At 43.0% G+C, this 22486-nt stretch overlaps 1 protein-coding gene across 1 annotated transcript; it reads left to right on the plus strand.

Annotated features, from left to right (window-relative positions):
• Positions 1–6171: 6171 nt before the first annotated feature.
• Positions 6172–14478, plus strand: PRPH2 (peripherin 2). The gene is made up of 3 exons (XM_010223826.2): positions 6172–7079; positions 9279–9525; positions 13985–14478. The coding sequence occupies exons 1-3, from the start codon at positions 6499–6501 to the stop codon at positions 14219–14221; spliced, it is 1065 nt and encodes a 354-aa protein (XP_010222128.1). The 5' UTR covers positions 6172–6498; the 3' UTR covers positions 14222–14478.
• Positions 14479–22486: the final 8008 nt, after the last annotated feature.

Consider the following 22486-nt stretch of genomic DNA (forward strand, 5'->3'; position numbering starts at 1 on the left):
TCTGTGGTGCTCTGAGTGTCCTTTACAACACCCTGCTGCTGCAGGTAAAGTGTAACCCCACAGAGGGAGCGAGTTGAATGCAGAGATGAAGTGCCATATTCCAGACTTGACCTAGGAGGAAGGCAGTGCTGCAGGAACTTCTCCCGGTCTCTCCTTCCTCACCAAAGTTCAGAACCAAAAAAAGCAGCAGCGTCTTCTTGTGGCGTGACCTTCTCGCAGTGCCTGCAAACGGTGAAGTGCCCGGTCCCTGCACGGAGCACACGTGTAGTAGCTCCATCTTCCAGAAACACCCTGTAGCTTGTGGAGTTTTGAAAGAATCACGTTGCTTATCATGCCTAAGAAACAGCCCAGAGCTCTGTTTAAGAAAAAAATGCAAATGTTTCTGCTGTCCTGCCGTCGTATATTTGCCTCTGTAAAGGACATTGAATACCAACTAAATTGTCAAAAATTGCATCATTGCTGTGTTCGGATATCGCTCGAGTACTTGACAGCTTTTGAGCAGATGAGAACTATCTATTTGTTTTCACTGTTCTTAAAAGCAAAACAAAAAAAAAAAACCCCATGTTTTGGAAACTTTTCAGTTTGTTTACTTGTGTTGATGTATACTTTTTAAGTCAGATTTTTGCATTTCAAATATTTGTTTTGAATCATTATAAATATATTTAATGATGGACTTCATAAAATAATTTAAAGACAACAGCAATCCTGTTTTTTTTTTTTGTGGTATTTTTTGGTATCTTTTGAATATCTAATAAAGGAATCTCACCATATGAATTTCTCAAATGTCTTGATCTTAATAAGTCATCTAAGTATAGAAACGGGCCATGTAGCGTGTGTGTGTGTTTTGGTTTGGTTTCTGTCCCCTCACATAACCTGTTTGTGACAAATCGGTTCCCCTAAGGTCCTTTATAGTTTTGTAACTGCAGGATGCTCGATCTGAATTCTCGTAAGAACTGCAGAAATTCGTAAACCCTTCCAATTTTACTTGCTGCCATGCTGATAGAGACTGTTAAATGTAGGAATGCGGGTGTTGCTACAAGGAATCAAAGATGGGCCTTTCTGGCCCTGCTTCACAGTCCAACATGTAAGCACGTGTCTTCGGCAGGGGTTGCTCCGTGCTTCACAAGTTCTGATCTTGCTGGTCAGGCAGCATGCAGTACTGCCCCAATAAATGGAGAGTGAATTAAAAATAGGACATTGGGGGCTTACTTCCAGCTGATGACGGGCTTTGCCTTTTCTGAAGGTCAGCTGATAGCCCAGTTCTCAACGTTTTTCTCCTTAAGTATTTAATTTTCATCAGACCAGAATTACTAGGCAATATTCATGAGGAACATGAATCAGTGCTACTGTCAGATACAGACCGCCTAGGGGTCTACCTTCACAGTAAGAAATAGGAAACTGAATCTTAGTTTCCAGCGTGCCATAACTTAATTTCAGAGTAAGTCTGTGAGAATGCTTTCTCAGAATCTTACATGTATGTAGTTCTAAATATGTAGTTTATATATATGCACACAGTTATATGGGCTTAAGTGCACCCCTTTTCATTTTAGAATCTAGAATCATGTAATTTTCAAGGGGAGGATTTAAACTATTTTGAAGTGAGCATGTAACATCAATAGACACAGGATGTGTGAACACAGCTTATGCACTAGAAAATGCTTGCGAGGTTATTTGCAGACTGTATCAGCACAGAAATAGCAACTTTTCCTTTTTTTTTTTTTTTTAAGAAGAGCACCTAGGCTTTACTACCTAATGAGTTGCTATGCTATTTATAATAACTTTTAATAAAAATACCACTGGAAAGGGAAGCTGCAAACACTACATAGGAGCAGAAGCAGGTTGTCATCTGCGGGATCCATGTGTCCCAGAGGAAACAGTTCACTCACTCTGACAACAGTAGTGCCAATAATTCTTGAAATACTCACGTGATGTCCTCGCATTCTGCGAGCAGAAAAACAGTCTTTGCCTCAGAGGAAATCCATTCTTAGTCAAATCTAGTGGAAAGTAATAATTCATATGCACTGAGAGAATTAATACGCTCATCAAGTTCTTACAAAGTATTTAAAAGCAGGGTGGGATTAAATACAAAAAAAAAAGTATTATGTTTTTATTAAATACTAAGTGTCATGTTTCACAATGTTAAAATATTATGAAAATGTTTTCCTCAGCTATAATTTCTTCCACTAAGATGGTTTTTTTTTTTTAATAAAGGTGTTGACATGTACTCATTAGTTAAACTAACAATTTGAAAACAAGACCCTGGTGATACTTTTGGAGATTTAGACTGCTCTAGAGTTGTCGCAATTATTTACTGGGAGCTCTGCACTCAGCAGATGCCAAACGTTGAAAGACTGGAAGAGTCTGCCCCGCAGTGTATGTAGCTCCGTAGTATTTACTTACTTACAGCTGAGCAAGGCTTGGCGAGGGACAGCAGCGACCGAGGTTGTGGTTGTGTCGCCGGGTCAGCCCTGAGCTTTGTGTTCAGAGGACGGAGCTGGGCTCGCGTGCCTGGTGCGAGCGGTGACGCGGGTGACTCTGCGCTGCTCTGCAGAGCCCCGGGGCGATGGAGCGGCCCGCGCGCCCGGCCAGCTGCCCCACGGTTGGAGGGGCCCCGCAGCGCCGCTCTGCCCCGTCCTGCCCTCCTCCGCCCCGCGCTCGGCCGGGCTCTCCCGGCCTCCTGTGGCTCCGTCTGTCGCGTGTGACGTTTTTTATGCGCAGCCTCCTTGTTCGGACTGTCTCAGCTGGACAAGGGAACTTGTGCCCGTTCTGTGCCCTCTGTGCTCTCCTAAGAAGCCAGTCTGAGCACAGACAGGGTGATGCTGTGAAAAGGCTAGGAAATACCAAGAAGAGAAAAAAAAAATCTGTGCTACTTGCAGAATTCCAACATTTCCATTCACGTAATGACATTTATGAATTTATGAATCTATCTGATTTATCATGATCTCTTCTAATGTATCTGGTTTACTTGAGCTTCCATCTGTTTGGTTCGTGAGCTTTTTGCGAGCTTCTTTCAGTTCCCAACATACTTCTTCCCTACTCCTGTAAGTACAAACAAACACGAGTCCAGAATTCCTGTTCTTCCAACAGCAGCACTACATCCCAGGCATCGCAGTACTGCAAATACAAACACTTGGGCTGAAGGCTTTGGAAGGAGCCCCATCAGTTCAGCACTGGGCAGCAGACTGTCTAGCGAATAGCAGGCTGGATCATCTGCATCAAAAACAACTTTCTCCTCCCTCTCAACATTCGCTGATTTTATGGTTTAGGTTAGCAGTTTTATGTTTAAGTTAGAAGGCATAACTGTTCCGAAAGGTATCAACATCACATTGCTATCCGTAGAAACTATAATATCTAACAAAATATTTTTTATTCAAACCCTTTTACAGGGAGATCTGGTAGATCAATTATGTTTTCTTCTATTTTTTCTTCTCCAAAATGGCATATGAATTATACATTTGAGTTTAATATTCAGCCTCTGAAGGGACCAATAATGTGAACATTTGAGCATTCTCACTGCAATTAGCTTTTATCTGTTTTGGCCTGGTTTCAATGGTTTCTATTTGAAGTAGGAAGAGTTAGTAAATCTGGCCCAACTACAGGCAAATTCCAGCCAAAATAAGGATTTGTAAGAAGAGCAGATGCCAGGAAAAAACAGTATTTGTCTTTGTGCTGTCCACACCAGAAACACTTCCTGATGATCCTCCACGACCTTCCTTTTGTAGGTAATTCAGCTCCAGACAGCCCTCAGCTAACCATTTTGAATCTGTAAGATCCATCTATCTACATTTTCACATGGGCCCCAGCAAGCGTTGGGCACTTTCCAACACCAGAAAATGTGCACAAATTGGGAGCACTTCCTTGAGATAAGCACAGCCCTTGGGCCGCCAGCACCCCTGGCAATGGCAGCATCGCCCTTTTCCGTCCATTTCTCCCTTCTCGCTGCCTTTAGCTCCATCTCCCCACCAGCACAGCTGCAGCTTTCTGCGGCTTCTGCTACTCGGCACTCCTCAGCAAGACCGTGCTGCTGGAAGCACCGCTTTGGTAGTCCCTGGGCTGAAGCTCACACAGAACTTGTAGCAATGTGTCTGAGGTAAGGTGGAAGCCGTAACCCCCCAACTTTTAGAGCATAACTTTCTTTTTATTTATTTATTTATTTATTTTCTGAAGGAAATGCCAGCATACAGCGTATGACCTACTGTCACTGATCCCTTTTAAAGCTTCAGAGCATGGTGATTCAATTTCGTATGAAGGTGGTTTGGGCCAGTTTGAGCTCCCATCTGGTGCTGAATTATCAAAACTGCGTGGATAAATGCAGCAAATTTCCAAATCTCCATTGTTTTGGTCGTGTGGATTGTTCTCTGTGACAACTTCAGAGGAGCCCAAATATCATTTGCAGTCCTGAAGGTCTAACTCTGAAGCATTGGCATGTCCCTTCCTGGACATCAGATTAATCACCGGGTATCACATCATCATCTGGGTATCAGTTAATGCCCAGAGGCATTAACTATTTATGAGTAACTTATTAGGACCCCTCCTGCTGCCTTTGTTTAAGGAGAGGAGCACTGGAGTTTCACTCTAACATCTCCGACAAGAAGGAAAGTCTCTTCACTTTCATTTACACAGGACTGACTTCAAGCTCTCGGATAAGCACACCCTCCAGGCTCCCTCGTATTTCCCAGCTGAGCCCTGGAGAAGTCAGTGAAATGCAGCAACCTGCACCACAGCGTTCATGTGATACTTGCCCAGAAGCCAGGAGGTATGTTCTTGCAGTGCTGTGGTTTACTGCACGAGAACATTTAACAGGCTCTCCAGAGAAATGGCACTTTTCTTCCACTTTATAGCAAGCAAGAAGGATGGCCCCAGCTACATAACTTCCTTCTTTCTGCCTGTACGGCCCTGCTATTCCCCTGCAGCAGCAGCAGAGTCCGGCTGAGCAGCGATTTCAGGAGCCCCAGTTAGCAGCTGCTCTCCAGGTCCCTGTGGCAGCACCCGGACTGCCTGTTTCAGCAGCTTGGGAGCACGGGATGACAAGAACTTGGTGCTTGCTGGACCAGGAAAGGTCCGTCACAGAAACCGTTTACTGCATGTTGCAGCAGAAAAGCAGCAGCTGGGTATCCTTGATGGCCAATCAAGAAAACATCTGTATTCTGAGCCCTCAGACAGTAACTGAGCAGCATCAACTGAGGTGTGCAGTGACAGCTTGCCAAAATACAGGTTTTCAGCTGGCTTTCATACTGTTTTTCATTTTAAACCTGTGTTTTACCCTGGGCACCGCCCTTGCTGACCGGGCACCTTTTACACTCCCCTCCGTGCAGCCCTTCTGTTGCAGCCGCCAGAGGATGTCCCCAAGCCCGGGGACCAGCGCGGGGCTGCGGGTCCGGCCGAGCCCCGCGGCTCCTCACGGGGAGCAACGAGGCCGGTGCCCAGGACGTGGTGCTGCCCCTGCCTCTGCAAGGCAGGAGGGCCACGGGAGGGAACGCTTCGAAGCGAGACAGACCCCTGAAGAGCTGAAAAGACCGCGGCTCCCTTCCCCATCCCAGGGTCATATTCCAGCCTGGAATAAGCAGCTCCTCTCTGTGTCTCCTTGGCCAGGCCTGGTTCCCTGCTTGGCCCTGCAGTTATCCAATAAGCTGCTCATGTAAACTCACTTCTTCAGGGGGAAAAAAAAAAAAAGCGTTTCTAGATTTTAGGCTGCGGTTTATTTATTGAGTTTCCTTGAACTTTCATTTCCCCTCTCTCCTGTCAAGGCCTGGAGATTGTAAAAACCCTAAAAGTAAATAGAAAAGAGCGAGCTTAGTGTTTTTTAGGTCACTGTAAACTGCATGCTTATCTGCTTCCAGAACACATAAGCCACAGGATGTCATCTAGGGTAAACAGAGAAGGATAACGCCTGGAACGGTGTTCCTAGCTGCAGATATGAATAAACCGGGATCACGCAGAGGAAGTGTATTTCTGTATTCAAGCAGCCTCGTTTTTTACCTAGGAGCCTTCTTGCTTCTTCACCAAAGAATCCACATTCTTCTGGTGAACAAAGTTCTTTTTATATCTGTGTTTTCACATCCTACCAAGTAGCCTATCGTAAGAAAGAACAAATCTACTAAATAGTAAAATGAGGGATTATTTCCACTCATCTGTTGACAGACATTTCTCTAAAGTGGATCAAATGATTAAAGGTATTAGAATGACGTCTTGCAGATCCAGATCAAATCATTTGAAACCTTGAGATTGTTTCTCCTTTGCTTGGAAGGAACCACCAGAAATAGTTGTAGGTCCTAATTGTCAATTATTATTACTAATGTGAAATTGTTAATTTGGATCTTCGGATATTTGCTGGCTTGAAACTTAACTCAGGGCACTCAAGATGGAAGGACCAAGCAGTGGCTCGCTTCATACTGAGCCATTCAGAGGCTCTTTAAATGCCTGAATGGTTCTTTCTAGAATTGCTTGCACTGAGAAGGATCCGGACTGTGAAAACTTTCAGCACCTCACCTCACGAAGATGGCACTGTTGAAAGTCAAATTCAACCAGAAGAAACGGGTAAAACTAGCTCAGGGACTATGGCTCATGAACTGGTTTTCCGTGTTTGCTGGAATCATTGTTTTTAGCATGGGACTGTTCCTCAAAATCGAGCTCCGCAAGCGAAGCGAAGTGATGGACAATGCTGAAAGCCATTTTGTGCCCAATTCTTTGATATTGATGGGTATATTATCCTGCGCCTTCAATGGTTTTGCTGGAAAAATTTGTTACGATTCTCTGGATCCCACTAAATTTGCCAAGTGGAAGCCTTTTCTGAAACCTTACTTGGCATTGTGCTTCCTTTTTAACATCCTCCTTTTCTTGGTGGCTCTCATCTGCTTTCTCATGCGAGGCTCTCTGGAGAACACCCTGGCTCATGGGCTCAAGAACAGCATGAAGTTCTACAGGGACACAGACACCCCTGGAAGGTGCTTCATGAAGAAGACAATTGACATGCTCCAAATTGAGTTCAAATGCTGTGGAAACAACGGCTTCAGAGATTGGTTTGAAATTCAGTGGATCAGCAACAGATACCTGGATTTCAGCTCCAAGGAAGTGAAAGAGTAAGTGATTTAATGGAGTTTTTATTGCATGGGATCATTATTTGATCAGTGTTATGCTAAACCCATATATTACAACACACACTGGCTGTAGGGTGTACGTGTAAAATGTTGTTTTCTTCCTGCTCTTGGTTTAATAAGGATTCTAAGAAGTCAGATAGATAGATTACTTTCTCTTCTGACAAATCCCTCTAACATTATCCAGAACTTCACAAAACATCATAAAGCACCAAAATTTGATTCCCACTCGTATGCAAGGTGAGAAAGTATGGTGAGCAGACTTAAATTTTTTTTCTATCTTTTTAGTTCTTCACAAACTCATTACATGGAGCCACACATACCTACTCCCAAAATACGCCTGCAAACAGCAAAGTATCAGAACTTCTCTGTTCCTAAAGCAGATTTCAGCTGGAGCTGTTGAATTAGCAAAAGGAATCCTCCACTTCACATATTGGCAAATTCTCATTCTCATAGAAATAAACAGAAACAGTAAGGTTTTACCAGTAGTCTCATAAACAGAAATGGTAACATTTTACCAGTAACCCATGCGTCTTAAATTCTTAAGATTTAGAATTTTATTTTTGATTTGCTTAATGGATGTTTAATGGATGCTTCAACATCATGACAATACTGGGCTGCCAGCGTAGGCAGATGTGTTTTACATTCTCCCACCATGGGTACTTGAGCTTGTTATTTCTTTAAACCTCATGTGAAAACATCAGTATTTCTTCTGTATAAAGAATAACAGATTGTTGACCGGAAACACCCTAATTGCTCTGATGTCAATGCTTGAAAGAGTATTAATCTCCAAATGAGGTCGGGCAAAGTACATGCAAGTAAGAAAATGTACATTAGAAAAAAGCAAACTTTTGAAAAGGAAAAGTGACCATGGAGCATAAATACCTGCAACTTATTAATAACTAGTATTTTTGGAAGAGATGTTTACTGAGGTTGCTTTGAGAACACCACTGATTAGGTTTGTGCTCTTTGGCTGCATGGGAAATATTGTGAACTAGAAGCAGTCGGGTTTTAAAATACTCTGTCGGGTTTTAAAATACTCTGCATGCTTTAAAAGTGTCTGAAGCTGTTTTGAAAAAAAGCCCTGTGCGTCTCATGGGATCCCTGGCTGACTGCGTAAATGGGATTTCATTTGTGCCTCTGTGCACACAGCTTGGGTGAGCTGGGTGGTCTGGTTGTTGGTGCAATTCTGAATTAGGACGCACTGGGGAAGGCTGTTAGAGGGTTAACCTATTGCACTGCTGTGTTCTAACAAATACACTCACTGACTGCTTAATAAGGGGGTATTTGCACTGAGGAGGTATGCCCATGGGTATAAATAGCTACTTGGAAACACAATAAGAAGTTCACCTTGCCAGCATTATATGAAGATTTAAAAGCTGTAACCTAATCCAGGTGCAGTAGAAGGGCAAAGCACGGAGAGAAAACAAGGTTGTATCGTCCTTAGCAAATGGTGTCGAGTTTAGGATTGTGAGACTCCTGGGTTTTTCTTTGTACTATTGTGGTAGTAAATAGGACATCAGAAATGGGCACTAATCAGTAAATTTGAGATTTGAACTACAGAATGTTGTGCGGTCTCTGCTCACACAAATGGTGGGATAATCTGACCCCTTTGAACTGAATAGCAAAGGTCCAGGGAAGGTGAGAATCCATCCTCTACGGTGCGATTTTTTTATTATTCATAAAATCAAGGTCTGATCCCCTGTCTCTGAATTGTATAGAGATCTTATCATATACATCAGTGGGAATTAGGCCGATCCTTTGTACATCTAGAGATAAATCTGGGACTGCACTCAGCATTTAGCTAGGTCAGATGACTGCCAGCAGTTCTGTCAACCTTAATTATCCTGTGATTGCTCTTTTCTGATTGCCCTTCATGAAATTTCTTGCTGCCATTTGCTTTTCTTAAAAAAAAAAGTATCGAAGCAGTGACTAGAGAGGGTGCATTTCCAGTAATGCAGGGTTAATTATAGATTTTATTTAGTCTTGACATAGGAAAGGACTTCAGAAATGAAAAACACCTGAGGAGAATGCCACTCTATAAATAGGGTATGCGGGGAAATCGCATGGCCAGGAAAGTGGATGTTGCCTTTGCTTTCCTTTCTCGTTTGCGTTTTCTCAAGTGCCCCTACGTGTGCGTGTCTGCGTGTACTCACGCTTCCTTCTGCCCTCACCCACGCGCAGCCGCATCAAAAGCAACGTGGACGGGAGGTACCTGGTTGACGGCGTCCCCTTCAGCTGCTGCAACCCCAGCTCCCCGCGGCCCTGCATCCAGTACCAGATCACCAACAACACGGCCCACTACAGCTACGACTACCAGACGGAGGAGCTCAACCTGTGGAGCCGCGGCTGCAGGGAAGCCCTCCTGCACTACTACGCCAGCATGATGAGCTCCATGGGCGCCGTTGTCCTCCTCGTCTGGCTTTTCGAGGTAACCTGCTGCCTCGGCCCTGCCTCAACAGGCAGAGTGCCGAGTAGGGAGGAGAGGGGGAGCGGGTTCAGCTCCCCGGCTCGTTGCTTTTATGGGTGTCCCCACGAGCGAGGAACAAGAACTACGCAGAAGTGTATCACAAAAGAGCTGGCCATATATTACGGCCCAGAAAATGGGATTAGAGTTTTATGTGGTGAGAAACCTGGGACCCAGAGCGATGTGCAATGTCCAGTGTTAGACTGGCATTGGTTTTAAGGTTCTTGTTCAGGCCAGTCAACACTTCCAGTCACAAAAAGTAGCCCAGGTGAAGCGGCTGGGTCAGTTTTATTCTTCTTCCAGAAACCCCAGTGCATGCACCAAAAAGGTACAAATACCGCACAGCGCAGACCTGCGCGGCCTAGAACCCAAAGTGCAGCTTTGCTCCTAAAACGCTGTTTATTCAGGGTGAGAAAAACACGTTTTTCCACGGGCCAGGGGTCTCTGCCGGCAGCCGGCCTGGGCTGCTCGGGCAGAAGGGCGCGGGTCGCCCGAGCGTGAGGCGCCGGGGCAGCGGCCGTGCGGCCTGCGCCGCGGGAGGGCCCCGCATCCCATCCCGGCGGGATACGGGGGGAGCTGCCTATTCACAACGCCAGAAACGGCTGCTGCCAAACAACACTGCCCATTTTAAATGGCTTGGCCCACTTTTAAAAAAAAGAATAGATACAGGCAAGTTTAAAAACGCATTATGGTTTGATGCAAGGCCTGGTCTACCTGCTTCCTGGAAGGAGTACGCTTTGTAAATAAATAAATAAATACATGCTCACCCAAATGATTTGTAAACCAAGAGGGAGAACAAGCGATCTCAAAGTTGCTTCACGCTGCATTGTTTTAAAAATAACCACTACGCCAGAATGAGAAATATTACTTGGTAAGAAAACAGCAAGAAATCTGTGGCAGGTATCTCGATGCATGCAAGAAGAGATCTTGAAGAGAGGGGTGTTTCAACTGCATAAAATTGTAAAGATATTCAAAAACTCATGACTCAGGATCTAGTTATGAAAGATTTTCAGTCTTTATATGAAACAGTGATTTGCATTGATATAGTAAAACTAATATCATTGTTAGAAGTACTGTATCTTATTTCCAAGTCCTCAAGGCATACCTTGGTAGTACTTCCAAGATTTTCAAGCTGTGAAGTAATGTGATATACTATCTTCTTTTTTAAATAAATGCTGATGTTTTTTCCAGGTAATCAGAGGGCTTTCAGAGTCCTTTAAAGAAATATTACAAGCATTTGCAATCCTGAGCTATGCTCACTAGAGCCCTGAATATTTATAACTGGCCTGATATTCTGCAATAAAGGGTCCAGATTGGATCTCAGAGTCCCTCTGCTCTTAAGGGAAACGGGGTGACTTTGAAGAGAGAATGGAAAGAGCTGTTAATTTAGTCTCCCTCGGAATATTACCACTTAATTTAAATTCCAGTCAGAACAGGAAAAAAATAGTACTGAGTAGCAGTGCCACAGAGGTCTAGACCGTGGCTAAGGTAAGATTTCACTCGATACAGTGTGCAATACAGATGGGAGTTAGTGTACTGGCTTTACACTTTTTTTTGTTTTGTTTTGTCTTTGACTGGCTTGCTGAGAAGATAAAAAAAAATTGCTAGTAAAGCACCTTCCTGTTTTACTCTGCACCTGGAACTGATGTGAACTCGAGGCAGCCGCACGACTCCAGCACCGCCTTGGTCAGAGCACTCTTGGTGCCTGCAGAGGACTCTTCCAGCTGGAGCAGTGATATTGACAGCTGGGAAGTGGTACAAAGCACAGAGAAGCAAGCTAATCACAGCAGTAGTTTCAACCACAGAAGAAATGTAACATGTCAAATAGCCTAGGGATCTCAGGGAAGGCCATTTGGACTTAAAGCTTCTATATTAGATGTGCAGAAAAAAAAAACTGTTTTGAAGTATTAAATCGTCTGTTTGAAAACATGCAGAATGCCACATTTCCTGGGAACGCATTATTATCTACATGCTGCTTTTACTGGCAAAAACAGCAGGCTTCTCACAGGGACTGACAATCAGTCACCAGGGTGACAAAAAAAGATCACACCATGCTCTAGCTAAGCCGCCTCAGGCTAAACCCTGGCAAACAGATGGGCTTGGCTTTTGAAGGTTAAGCAGAGTGAGGTTGGTTGCCTCTTTAACCTGCTCCAGCCAGTGAAAATAGGAAATTTGGGGATTTAGGGTTGTCCTGAGCAGACCATTTTAAAACTAAGGACCACCAGGTGGGAGGGCAACAGCTGATTTCTAAGATAGTCCAAATTCCTACCATAGTAGCACAGCTTGATAGATCATAGTCACTTGTGATGGCTGAGACCACGAAATTCTTCTCACATGCAGTATAACATTGAGTCCCAAAGTGAGTTCTGGCCCAACGAAGTAAGCAAGCAAGCACTATAGACTTGTTCTTCCTCCAACTTTAAAGCTACTGTTAAAATGTCAAGAATTTTTTTTTATGGCAGTTTGTGCATTGCCCAGGGGAAATCAGTGAAGCTGCCCTGGCTTTCTGACAACCAGTACTTCTCTGCTGGACTGTTATTAAGCAGGGGTCTACAGCTCATGGCATCTTTGCAAAGCTGGAGCCTGCTGAGGCATTAGCAGCTCCTCCTGAAGTAGCATACAATGTCAGCTACCTTTCATAATTTATTTGATAATCTGATCTATGCACAGTAGACAGCCTGTAAGTGCCCTGGCCAAGACTTGCACACAGTAATAGGTAGACTATTAAAAAGCTTCCTTCATTAGGGCTCTGGATACAGAATTTGCCAAACAATTTACTTCAGCAAATCTCATGGTCCAAAGCTCCATTCTAAAATACAGGAGATAGATACTTGTTTCCAACTTTCTGGGTTCTCACCCTTCAGAAAACGCAGTCTCACTTACAAGAACGTCTATTGGGCATTGCCTCTTCATTCCGGGCGCAAGGCCCTTCAGAGCAGAACTTTCACAACAAGGCTGCCTTCGAGGGAGGGAAGATGTCAAAGACTCTCAGCTGAGGGTAGGTCACGCAGGCCCCGTCCCTATTGAAGGGAGGACATATTTAGCAACACGGAGCAGTTTAAGAAGGTTGCAAGGACACTCATTTTGCTGTCAAAGAGGGGGACTTTCCAAGTCAGTCACAGACAGCTCCTGCTGATGTACAGTGAGGTAGTACAACTAGGGAGCAGTCTTTTGGATCCAGTCCTATTGGAACTTACCCTCTCCCGTCACCTACCTACAACAACCTGTTAGTGTGAAGGATGCCAGTCCAACGGCTGACAGTACCAAACCCCAGGACTCCAACTGAAAGGAGGTTGTCAAACACTTTAGATCCTAAGACTGCCGTTATGTGATTTATGACTTCTTATAACCCTTGTAGAATGGTGTGTAAGTTCATTTAAGTCTCCGTAGAGCACGGTAAAGTCATAAAGCTATTAAATTATTTCCAGATTCAAGGCCATTAGGAGCCTTTTAAAGGACCAGGAGGTGAAGGGTCACACATTCCTATGTTAAACAAGACACAAAAGCCGCATTTGGATAGGAAAGTATTTACTCAAGTTTGCTTCTTTCACCACTATTTTTTCCTTTCTGATTTGGAATGAAAGGAGAAAAGCCAAAAATTTGAAAGGCAACCAGAGGTAGCTTTAGTCTTCCAAGAGTTTGGAGACACTGATGATACATAAGCAGGGTGACAGGGCAGACAGGCTAATGAATGGTCCAAGCACATACAACTGTGTGGCTGTTGGGATTTGCTAAGACTGCAAGTGATCATCTCCTTGAGAACTGGGCTAGGATGAAGGACCTACAACCAACAGAACGAACCCTGTGAAGCTGCTAATCAGAATTAGTAGTCTAGACCTTAGCTCTACCAAACACACGAGAGACTGAACTAACCCTCCTGCTGCCCCACCAGGGCTGGAGACCACATGTTCTAGCCCTGCACTGAGCTGCCTCTTCAGGTGCTGTTTTGTCTCTCTCTAGTTCAGAGCATTCACTTTTCTTCCTGAGTACCACATCGATGGAAGTCAGATAACTGTGAATAGCGTTAGAAGACAGAAGTTAAAAACATTCCCTCTCTGAAGGCAGGTTTGGGGATGCTGGTTACATCCCAAAATACATGAGAGAAAGTCCCAGTCAGGGCTGCTGCTGAGACCAGCGAATATTTTATAACAAGAAGAAATGTATTGTGATTTCATTATTTGCACGTATCTACATAAGAATAAAACAAATTGGAACTGGCTAGGCTGGCAGCCCAAATGTTGATGCCTCTCTGTCCAGAAGAGATGCTGTTTCGTGACTATCTCCTTGATCAGGTTCAGATACTTGCCTAAAACACCCAGGTCCAGGGTGAGTGGTGCTCCACCGCCGGCAGGGCCACACCAGGTGCCAAGGAGCACGGGGAGGTGGCCCTGACTCACTTGGTCTTTCCCCTCCCACCCCACAGATGTCCGTGATGGTCGGCCTGCGGCTGCTGCACACCTCCCTGGAGAGCGTCACCAACCCCGAAGACCCCGAGTGCGAAAGCGAGGGGTGGATTCTAGAGAACAGCCTGAAAGACACTTTCAAGTCCACGTTGGAGAGCTTGAAAAAGATTGGTAAGTTCAACCAGGTGGAAGCAGGGGCCGAAGGGGCTGAAGGAGAAGAAGGCGGAAAGACTCCAGCCGTCGCAACGGTCAGTTGAGCTGCTAAATAATGTGGACTTTGATAAAAGAGGAATGAACAAACTGAGAATTGTGAATATCTGCTTTCTAAAAGCTATATATCAACCATCGAAACATGCATTTCTACACATATTTTTTTATATATGGGAGTACACAGCCTAGTGCACCTTGGGATAAAACATTTATCTATATCACGAATACACCACATTAATAACTTCTGGGGGAAATAAGCCCACTGGGACTTACAATACTCAGATATTGTTCCCTTATCAGGGAGAGTTAGTTTAAAAAATAATAATGAAAAAATAATACTAAAAAAAAAAAAAGGTTGGCATCACTCTGTGTTCCATCCTATCTTATTTTGGAAGTAAAAGAGGAATTTGAAAAGTTAATATATGTTGCTCAAGTTGATTTATCAGCATACTTTATGTATTAACTTTTTAAGACAGTTTTTTTCTGGGGTGGGGGGGGTGGGAAGGGTGGGGAGAGTGAGTAGAATTTTAGAAGTTCAAAGAAGGAGGATTTCCAGAATTGCATAGAATTTAGTATAATGGTATTTTGACAAATTTCTCCTGTAATGTAATGCTTTGTTAATGTACTAAGACAGGGTATTTCCACCGTGTTCTTAAGATTACATAACGGAAGAAAAGGTAAACTAACACTGAGAATTTATGTACTAAGCAAAAATTGTAATTTAATGAAACAGCACAAGTATAATGAAAACATCATTAAGGTAAGATTTACGCTTTTTGTTTCTCAGGGTTATATTCAGCCAGTATATACTGAGTGAGTGTATATTAAGCTTATACTTCACCTTGTATTTAAACTAGCAGAAGCCTAGATGATTCCTCTTTTAGTAGGTGGAATTGATGCTATGAGCATGTGCCAGTTACAGTTATTCTGGATCTAAATACGTAATCTCAGCTTCTCCAGAGTACTCAAGCCCAAACACTTCTAAAACAAGAAAGAAAGAAAGAAAGAAGCTATTTAGAACTAACATGTTAAATGTTTTCCAGGATCCTAGCAAATGGATACTATTCATCCGTAAGTACTTCGAGCCTCACGCTTTGAGGCAGCAACAAGTCATAATCTGTCCCTGAAAGGATCAGTTTGTAAACACACAACTTTTATTTTTGGTAGAATACCCTTTGCTATATCTCTTAAGCCAAAGAGAAGCTGGCTTTTAACCATATGGCTACATCCCTCTACCTATTAAAATTATGACTGTGGTTAAAGTTGGAATAAAACACGTGAAGAGCTTGCTGTGGTGTGTGACCTGTAGTAAAGGAACATCACATGGAACTAGTCCGCAGCTGCCAGGTAAGTCCAGCTGAAGAGAAAGAAGCCGGAGAGCAAACCATCTCTGTTCCCCTCATGACAGCTCCAGAGCTTGCAGTCCCTCAGCTTAGTCAGGCCCCAGGCTGTTGTGTTTTAACTCCGCTGTGCAAACCCTAGACTTGGCTACAGCTTAAGCAGGAAAGTTTTCTCTGAGCACCCTTTCCGCCCCACGGGGCTCCCCACAAAGCCCTGCTCGTAGCTGCCCCACCACTGCACAGCTCAGGAGTTTTAATTCTTCATCCCCTATGCCCTTTCCCCAGCAGCGCTTTCTCAGACTCATAAGCAGCTCCTTGGAGGAGGGATAAACCTGCTACGAGTGGGACAGTTGAAGCCCAGGTGGCCATCGTGGTGGCTGGGCTGTTTCAGGCCATCTGCACCCAGAGCAGTACCATGGCAGGTGCTGGGGCACCCTTCCAGTTTTTCAAAGCTAAGCTGAAAGGCTTTTTTCCTTTACTTAAAATCGTGAGAGGAAAAAAAAAAGGCAAAAATCAACTCCGTCCTTTGCATGCAAGAAGGACTAGAATGAGGGCAGTAATGTACAGCCAACTTGCTATTCACCACAGCCTATCTTTTCTTGCTCTGCTGAGTATAGCTCTGCTCAGCAGAACTACATAAAGCAAACCAACTGCTTTCTTCTAAGTAATCCATAGGACCTGCTGCTCATCTCAGCTGGTCCCTTATAGGAGAACAGGACTTGGATCGTATATGACGTGTCCACATTTATCAGAGAAGAGCTTACCAGAGGAAACGTGCATAAATAGGAGCTGTATTACAAGGATTACAGTTTTTCTTTGCAAGGCTTCACTGTGCTGTGTTGTGATCTATTGAAGTCACTCAACTAGGCATCTGATTTTTCCAAGACAACTAGATTTACTGCAGTCCTCAAAGTTTGGCTTAGACCATTACTATGGACAGAACTCTCCAATTAGTTGTGGGCTATACTTTTTTTTTTTTTTTTTTTTCAGATGGTTGGTACATAGACATAAAAAAGTGCCCATATTGGAGAAGCCAGTTCCAGGAGTAATGGTCTCCTTGGATTAGGAGGGCAGAGAGACTACCTGAGACAGGTTGATGTAAGAATATTACTGGCACTGGGGTTTCATCTAAGTAAGAACAAATAGTATACATGCTAACACTGTCTAAAATAAAGTCTCCTGGTTAATTAAAACCTTTGTAACATCTTATGATTATTACAAGATTGTAATATGACTGCTTTGTATTATATTCCATGTAATATATCATTTGTCCAATCTTAAATATATTTTCTTGTGATATCGCAAATGCTGTTCTAGATAAAGATATCTATGCCACCTGCAAGTGTAAATTTAGGTATTAAAATCATATTGCAAGTAAAAGCTAGGTAAAAGAAAATGTTTAAATATACAAAATACAGATTTTCCTTAATTTACTGACTTTTTGGTTCCGAATTCACTTTTTGACTTGTTTTGACAAGTGGGAAGTTTTTTTTTCCTCTCTGTGGTACCCAGAGGAGCAGAACTTGTCAGATGCCAGCAGCTAGCCTCCAAAATTGCTTTTCTCTTACTAGAAACCATTTTAGTGTTATCCTCTTGTAATACACAGGAATTGCAACATCTTCACAGGGCTTCACTTCTTGAATTGCTGAACTGAAATCACTGGCATCTTTGGGATCTTTGGAAATGGAAAGAAATGGGTTTATTACCTCTCTTTTTCCCCCCTTTTAAATTCCTTTCATTCATTTTTGCTTGCAACAGATACTCAAAAGAAAACATCATTTTTATTTTAAATCTACATGTAAGGCTCAAATAGTCAAGCCTGGCTGCTTGGAACAACTGAAGAACTTCCAGAGCCATGCCCTGATTTTCAAACTAATAAACTTCAGCTCACATCAACTTCAGGAAGATGTGAGCTTAACTCATACAAACCAGGCCACTTCTTTTTAGGTACCTCCATGGGGATTAGCAGCTTAAATCCAGGTATTGAGATCTAAAAGCCAACCTGAGGTCTCAAAGAACAAGCTTTTAAGAAATATCCCTTAGTTTTAAAAATGACTTGCCCAGGAAAAGTGGCTATTCTACTGCTGACATTTATTTGAGGAGACATAAAACATTCAAATGCTTTAAAGGGGAAAATATAAACAGCTTCCTTAAAGCTATTAATTCCTAAGTAGCCTTAATACAATTGATGAGATTAGCCCTCCTGCATTACAAGAGCTTGGATGTTTTATAATACCAGGCAAGTGCATGCGTGCAGCTTAGCAAAGAGCATGGGACTGACTGCTATATCGGGCTCCGGGCTCGGCCCACTTCCCAACTAATGGCCAAGGAAGATTTCCAAAGCTGATGCAAAGTAAAAGGGATCCCAGAAAAGCAATTACTTAGTTTCGCTCAATTTGTTTAGTTTAAAAACAAACAAACAAACCCCAAATGAACATTACCCCTACCTATCAATGTAAAATGAGGACAGATATCAAACTTTTTTTTTTAATGAAAAGAGCATTATTGTAGATTAGTTAATTAAGAGATAATTAAGGCAAGAGAAATAGCAGGGTGTCATGTGGTAACAACCCCCTGCAGGGAGATGAAGGCTTAAGCACATTTATTTCTGGTAAAAGGGAGCGCAGCTACCTCAGTGATATCTGCAGTACTCTGGACGTGAAACAGGTTTTTTTAGGAAGTACCAGTCTCAAAGAACCTTAAAGTCATGCTGATCCCATAGCACTTGACTGAATTTCATCCCAAAGGGCATTTGTGAGGTAGGAAAACTCCAGGAAAGAGAGGGCCAGAGCCGTCCCCTGGCCGGGTCCCGCTAGGTGAGCGCGCACAGACCAAGCGGGGTTACCCCATCCACCCACCTCTGCGGAGAGAGCAGGCAGCAAACATAGGTGAGCCATCAAAGCTCACTGTGAGCCACACGTCCCTGTACCACAGACCTCTCAACACCCATTTGCCCAGAGCTAAAGGCTAACGGCATCAGAAGGGCCAGGAAAACACGTCAAGAAAGGTTCAACAGGCCTGGTCTGCGGCCTATCACCTGAACAAGGTCACTTTTCCATGAGGCAGTCGAGCTTTCTCAGGCTTCACGTTATGCTCCCTGCTGGGCTGGCTGTGACAGCAGGAGGCTCGAGGGCCCTGAAACGCAGCTGGGCTCAGCCTCAGCCGGGCAGCAGTGAAAGGAGGAGACCAAGCGCTGCCTCCCAGCAGCAAGGTAAGTCTGAGGTAAACAGCGGTCCCAATGGCCTGCCTTGGTAAGAGTACAAGGATGAAATAAAATGTGAGAAGCACCTGGTGCCAAACCCGATGGAATTTCTACTTCATGAAGAGCTTTAAAAGATGCCAGGGAAGGAACAGGACTCCCAGAGAAGCCCTGCAGAAGCTCCGTGAGGAGTGTGGGGAAGACGGAGACCCCAGACACAGAGAGCGCGTTGCTGGCAGCGCCGCGCAGGGCTCCCACCCCGGAGATGTGCCCTGTCCCCGTGCACAGAAGGAACCACCTTCGGTTTTGCCAGCCTAGATGTGATCCCTCTCAACAGCTTTTATACCACAGCTGCTGAGGCAGTTGAGGTGTTACCCACTTTCAGAATTTACTTTTCTTAAACACCTCACATGCTGCGATATTAACAGTTGTTCACGACAGCCACTCCTTGGCCTCCATTGTGTGCTTCAGCATGCTCCAGCAGGCACATGTTATCACATCGCATTTACCTCTACGTCAAAATAAATAAATAAATCCTTGTTTTCAGCTCTATCCTGTTCAAGCTAGTAACAGGGATAGAAAGGAACTTAAAGGCCGCATCTCGAAAGAGTGGGAAGAGAAAAGGAAAACACCAAACACTTGGCTTCAGAGTTTGTGCAACGCTCTGATCATTCAGCTACTATACCATTTTATGAAGTGAAACGCCCAAACCTGCTATTTAAAAATTTAACATAACATAGATAAACATAGATGAGTTGTCTAGCTCAGCAATATTAAGCCTTGTCCAATGGTTACTGCAAAATTATTTTTCTTCTCCTTCCGCTTACTTTGTGCTAAATTACAAGTGCCCCTTCCACAGATGAGAAGCCAATTTCAAAGTGATATATTTTGGTTTTTTTATAAGCCACTAAAACATCCTGCCATGATTCACACATTATTAACCCCAGCTCACCTGGGGCTCACTAACCATTGACCTTTGTTTTCAAGTATCCCATGCAGATCATAAGTAAACTAGAAAACTTACCGCCTCCAAGCTCATGCTATCTGGAGTGGGAGTAAGAAAATACATATTCCAAAACTGCTATAAAAATAAAAAAAGTAAAATTTAATCATTGCTGTCATGGAGATGAGGATCAGCACTTGTCACTTGTCAGCTACTACATTTGGTGCACTGCAGAAACTGTAATTTCCCTCTATTTCTCCTTTTTTTTTTTTTTTTTTTTTTAAAAAAGCGCATTTGGTAAAACACTTGGTCAAGACGAAAAAAATAAAATAAGATCTTATGGCCCATTGCATGTCAAGAGTGGGGAAAGACAACAGAAGGGCAGAAATCACGCAGAAAAAGAATAAGCCACAGCATTAAGAAGGTATATCCAAAAGCAGTGTATGTATGCATGGTACAAAAACATTCTTTATACATGCTGCAAAAACATGGAGCTATAGGAGACATGTTAAGATTGCTACAAACCATGTATGAATGGAAGAGAGAAGTTAATCTAACCTGATCCTACAAATAGAGACAGGCAGCTGTTGATTTAGTTTAAAACTTCCCTTTAGTACAAGAAAGCCCATGTAAAGCCCATTTCTGATTAAAACATTCTGACTAAAACATGAAAACATTTTCAAGTGACCTGATCCATGGGATGCAGCAACTCGCAGAGTCCCTGCCCCTTCCTAAAGGGGTTCCTAAACAGGAACAGGTAAGGGACCCAGAAGGGAGACAAACTGCACATGGGGTTAGTCACAACCACTGGTACATCGGGCCCTGGTGTGGGAAGACATTTCATTTTTGAGACAGTTGCCCTTCAGTAATTCAGCTTCTGCCCAGCTGAGACAACAGTGGAACCGCTGAACAAAACCTCGAGTCACTGCACAAAATATAAAGCATGTAAGCGAGGCCTGGAGCCTGAGTGCTGGTAGGGATTGGCATCAAAGGAAAAGGAGAGATCTGTGGGACCAAGACTTCTGGTGACTCACTGCCCTGGTTAAAGTTAGCCATCTACTAGGCCAACCGTTTGGTGCGGGATCCAAAAAAACCCCAAAAACAAACAAACAAAAAAACCCAATATATCAGCCCAGATTCTTCCCAAAGCCAGAGTGGGAACAGAGGGCCTGAATTTGACTTTCTTGTTTTCTAGCATGAAGACTAGTTTGAAGGACGTAGAAGGAAGCTGCAAGGAAGGGGAAGAACGGGTTGAAGGCAGAAACAGGCCAAGAGCCCAGGAGCTTGTACCAGTGCACAGCAGCCAAGGGGCACCCAAATCCACCGCCGTATGAGCCAGGGCAGCGCTGGCTCTGGGCACCGGCGCGGGATGCTATCCCGGCTGTGTATTCTCACCAGAGCAAGAGAGAGCTTCCTATTAGATTATGGAGAGTACAAGTGCTATCTTCAAGCAATAAGAGTAAAACACATTAGTAATGTGAACCTCAACCTTCATCCCTTTATCAAATTCATCTCACAATCCTTTAAAATGATGACTGGACTTTTTGGTAGAGGTCAAGAAAGGTTTAGCTGACTGAAGTAACTGACACTAATAATATAATCATCTTACATTTTTATCTGGGGAATTGCAGATGTTGCACATCGAGGTATTCTTGTTAGCTCGTGATTAACAAGGTGACATACCTGAAGCAACAAGTTCAGCAAAATTCTAAAAATAAAGTTTAAAGAGTACTGTGTCAACAGCAAAAGCATTTACTTGATGCTTTCAGTTGTTTTTGTTTTCTGTCATTGATGGTTTTCAATTTGAGGATTTTGTGGGTTTCCCCCCCAAACACATTCCAGATTGTACACATAATCCACAGTATTAGCCACAATTATAGCCAATTTATTACAGATATTATTTCCCTGATATTGAAGTGTTATATATAAGCATTTCTACAATTAACACATGCAAAATAAGTCATAGAAGTCTGAATAAAGAATGACTAAACTTACAAAAGTGACAAATTGTGAACCTTCCAATACTTGCAGTTAGAATTATCAAACTATTCCAGCTCCAATCCCCATCTGTGAAAAAGTTCTCACCATCATTTTCTGCTTTGCACAGAAAAATCTGTCAATATCATTAATCAATTATATTTTTAATATGCTCACAGGAAATAGATTTTTTTCAATCCATTTTACACATTGTATGAAACTTAAGTCTTTGTTTAAAGGAGTAGTAATACCACAAAAGAGGATTTTCAAGTCCCATGCACAATAAATTGTTGATATACCAATCTAACTTAAGTAGGAGAAGGCAGAGGCGAAGCATTAGTGCCTGTCTTTTATCCTGCAACTTCTGCAGGTCTCTTCATAAAAAGTGACAGCAATATATAAATGAGTGGATCTACAGCATGTAATAGAGACAAAAGTAGCTTGCATAATACTGTTTTTAAGAAAGGGAAATAAAAATTGGCCAAGTTTCTTTATTTCATATTTCACATCTTCACTCAATACTGTTACTGAATGTTTGAAAAATTGTCCTGTACACCATGAATATACAAAATTTACCTGAAGCATTAAGTCTGTAAAAATACAAACAATCCAGTCGGACCAAGCGTAACTGAAGACACAGCAGACATTAAAGGGATTGCTTATCTGGGCTGAAGATAAAGTCAAAGGAAGACTTATCTAAAAGAATCACAAATTATTAAAGAAATACAACTATGTAAATTAAGATGTTACCACTTTGTTGGAAGAGAGAAGAGAAAACTGATGGATTTTATTTTTTAACTCAATAAACAATGTCACTTTTTAGAGACACCTTGGCGGTCAAATTACATACAAC

Source organism: Tinamus guttatus, unplaced genomic scaffold (assembly GCF_059628265.1).
Source record: "Tinamus guttatus ecotype Peru unplaced genomic scaffold, ASM5962826v1 Tinamus_guttatus_pri_ptg000033l, whole genome shotgun sequence".
Taxonomy (NCBI): Eukaryota; Metazoa; Chordata; class Aves; order Tinamiformes; family Tinamidae; genus Tinamus; species Tinamus guttatus.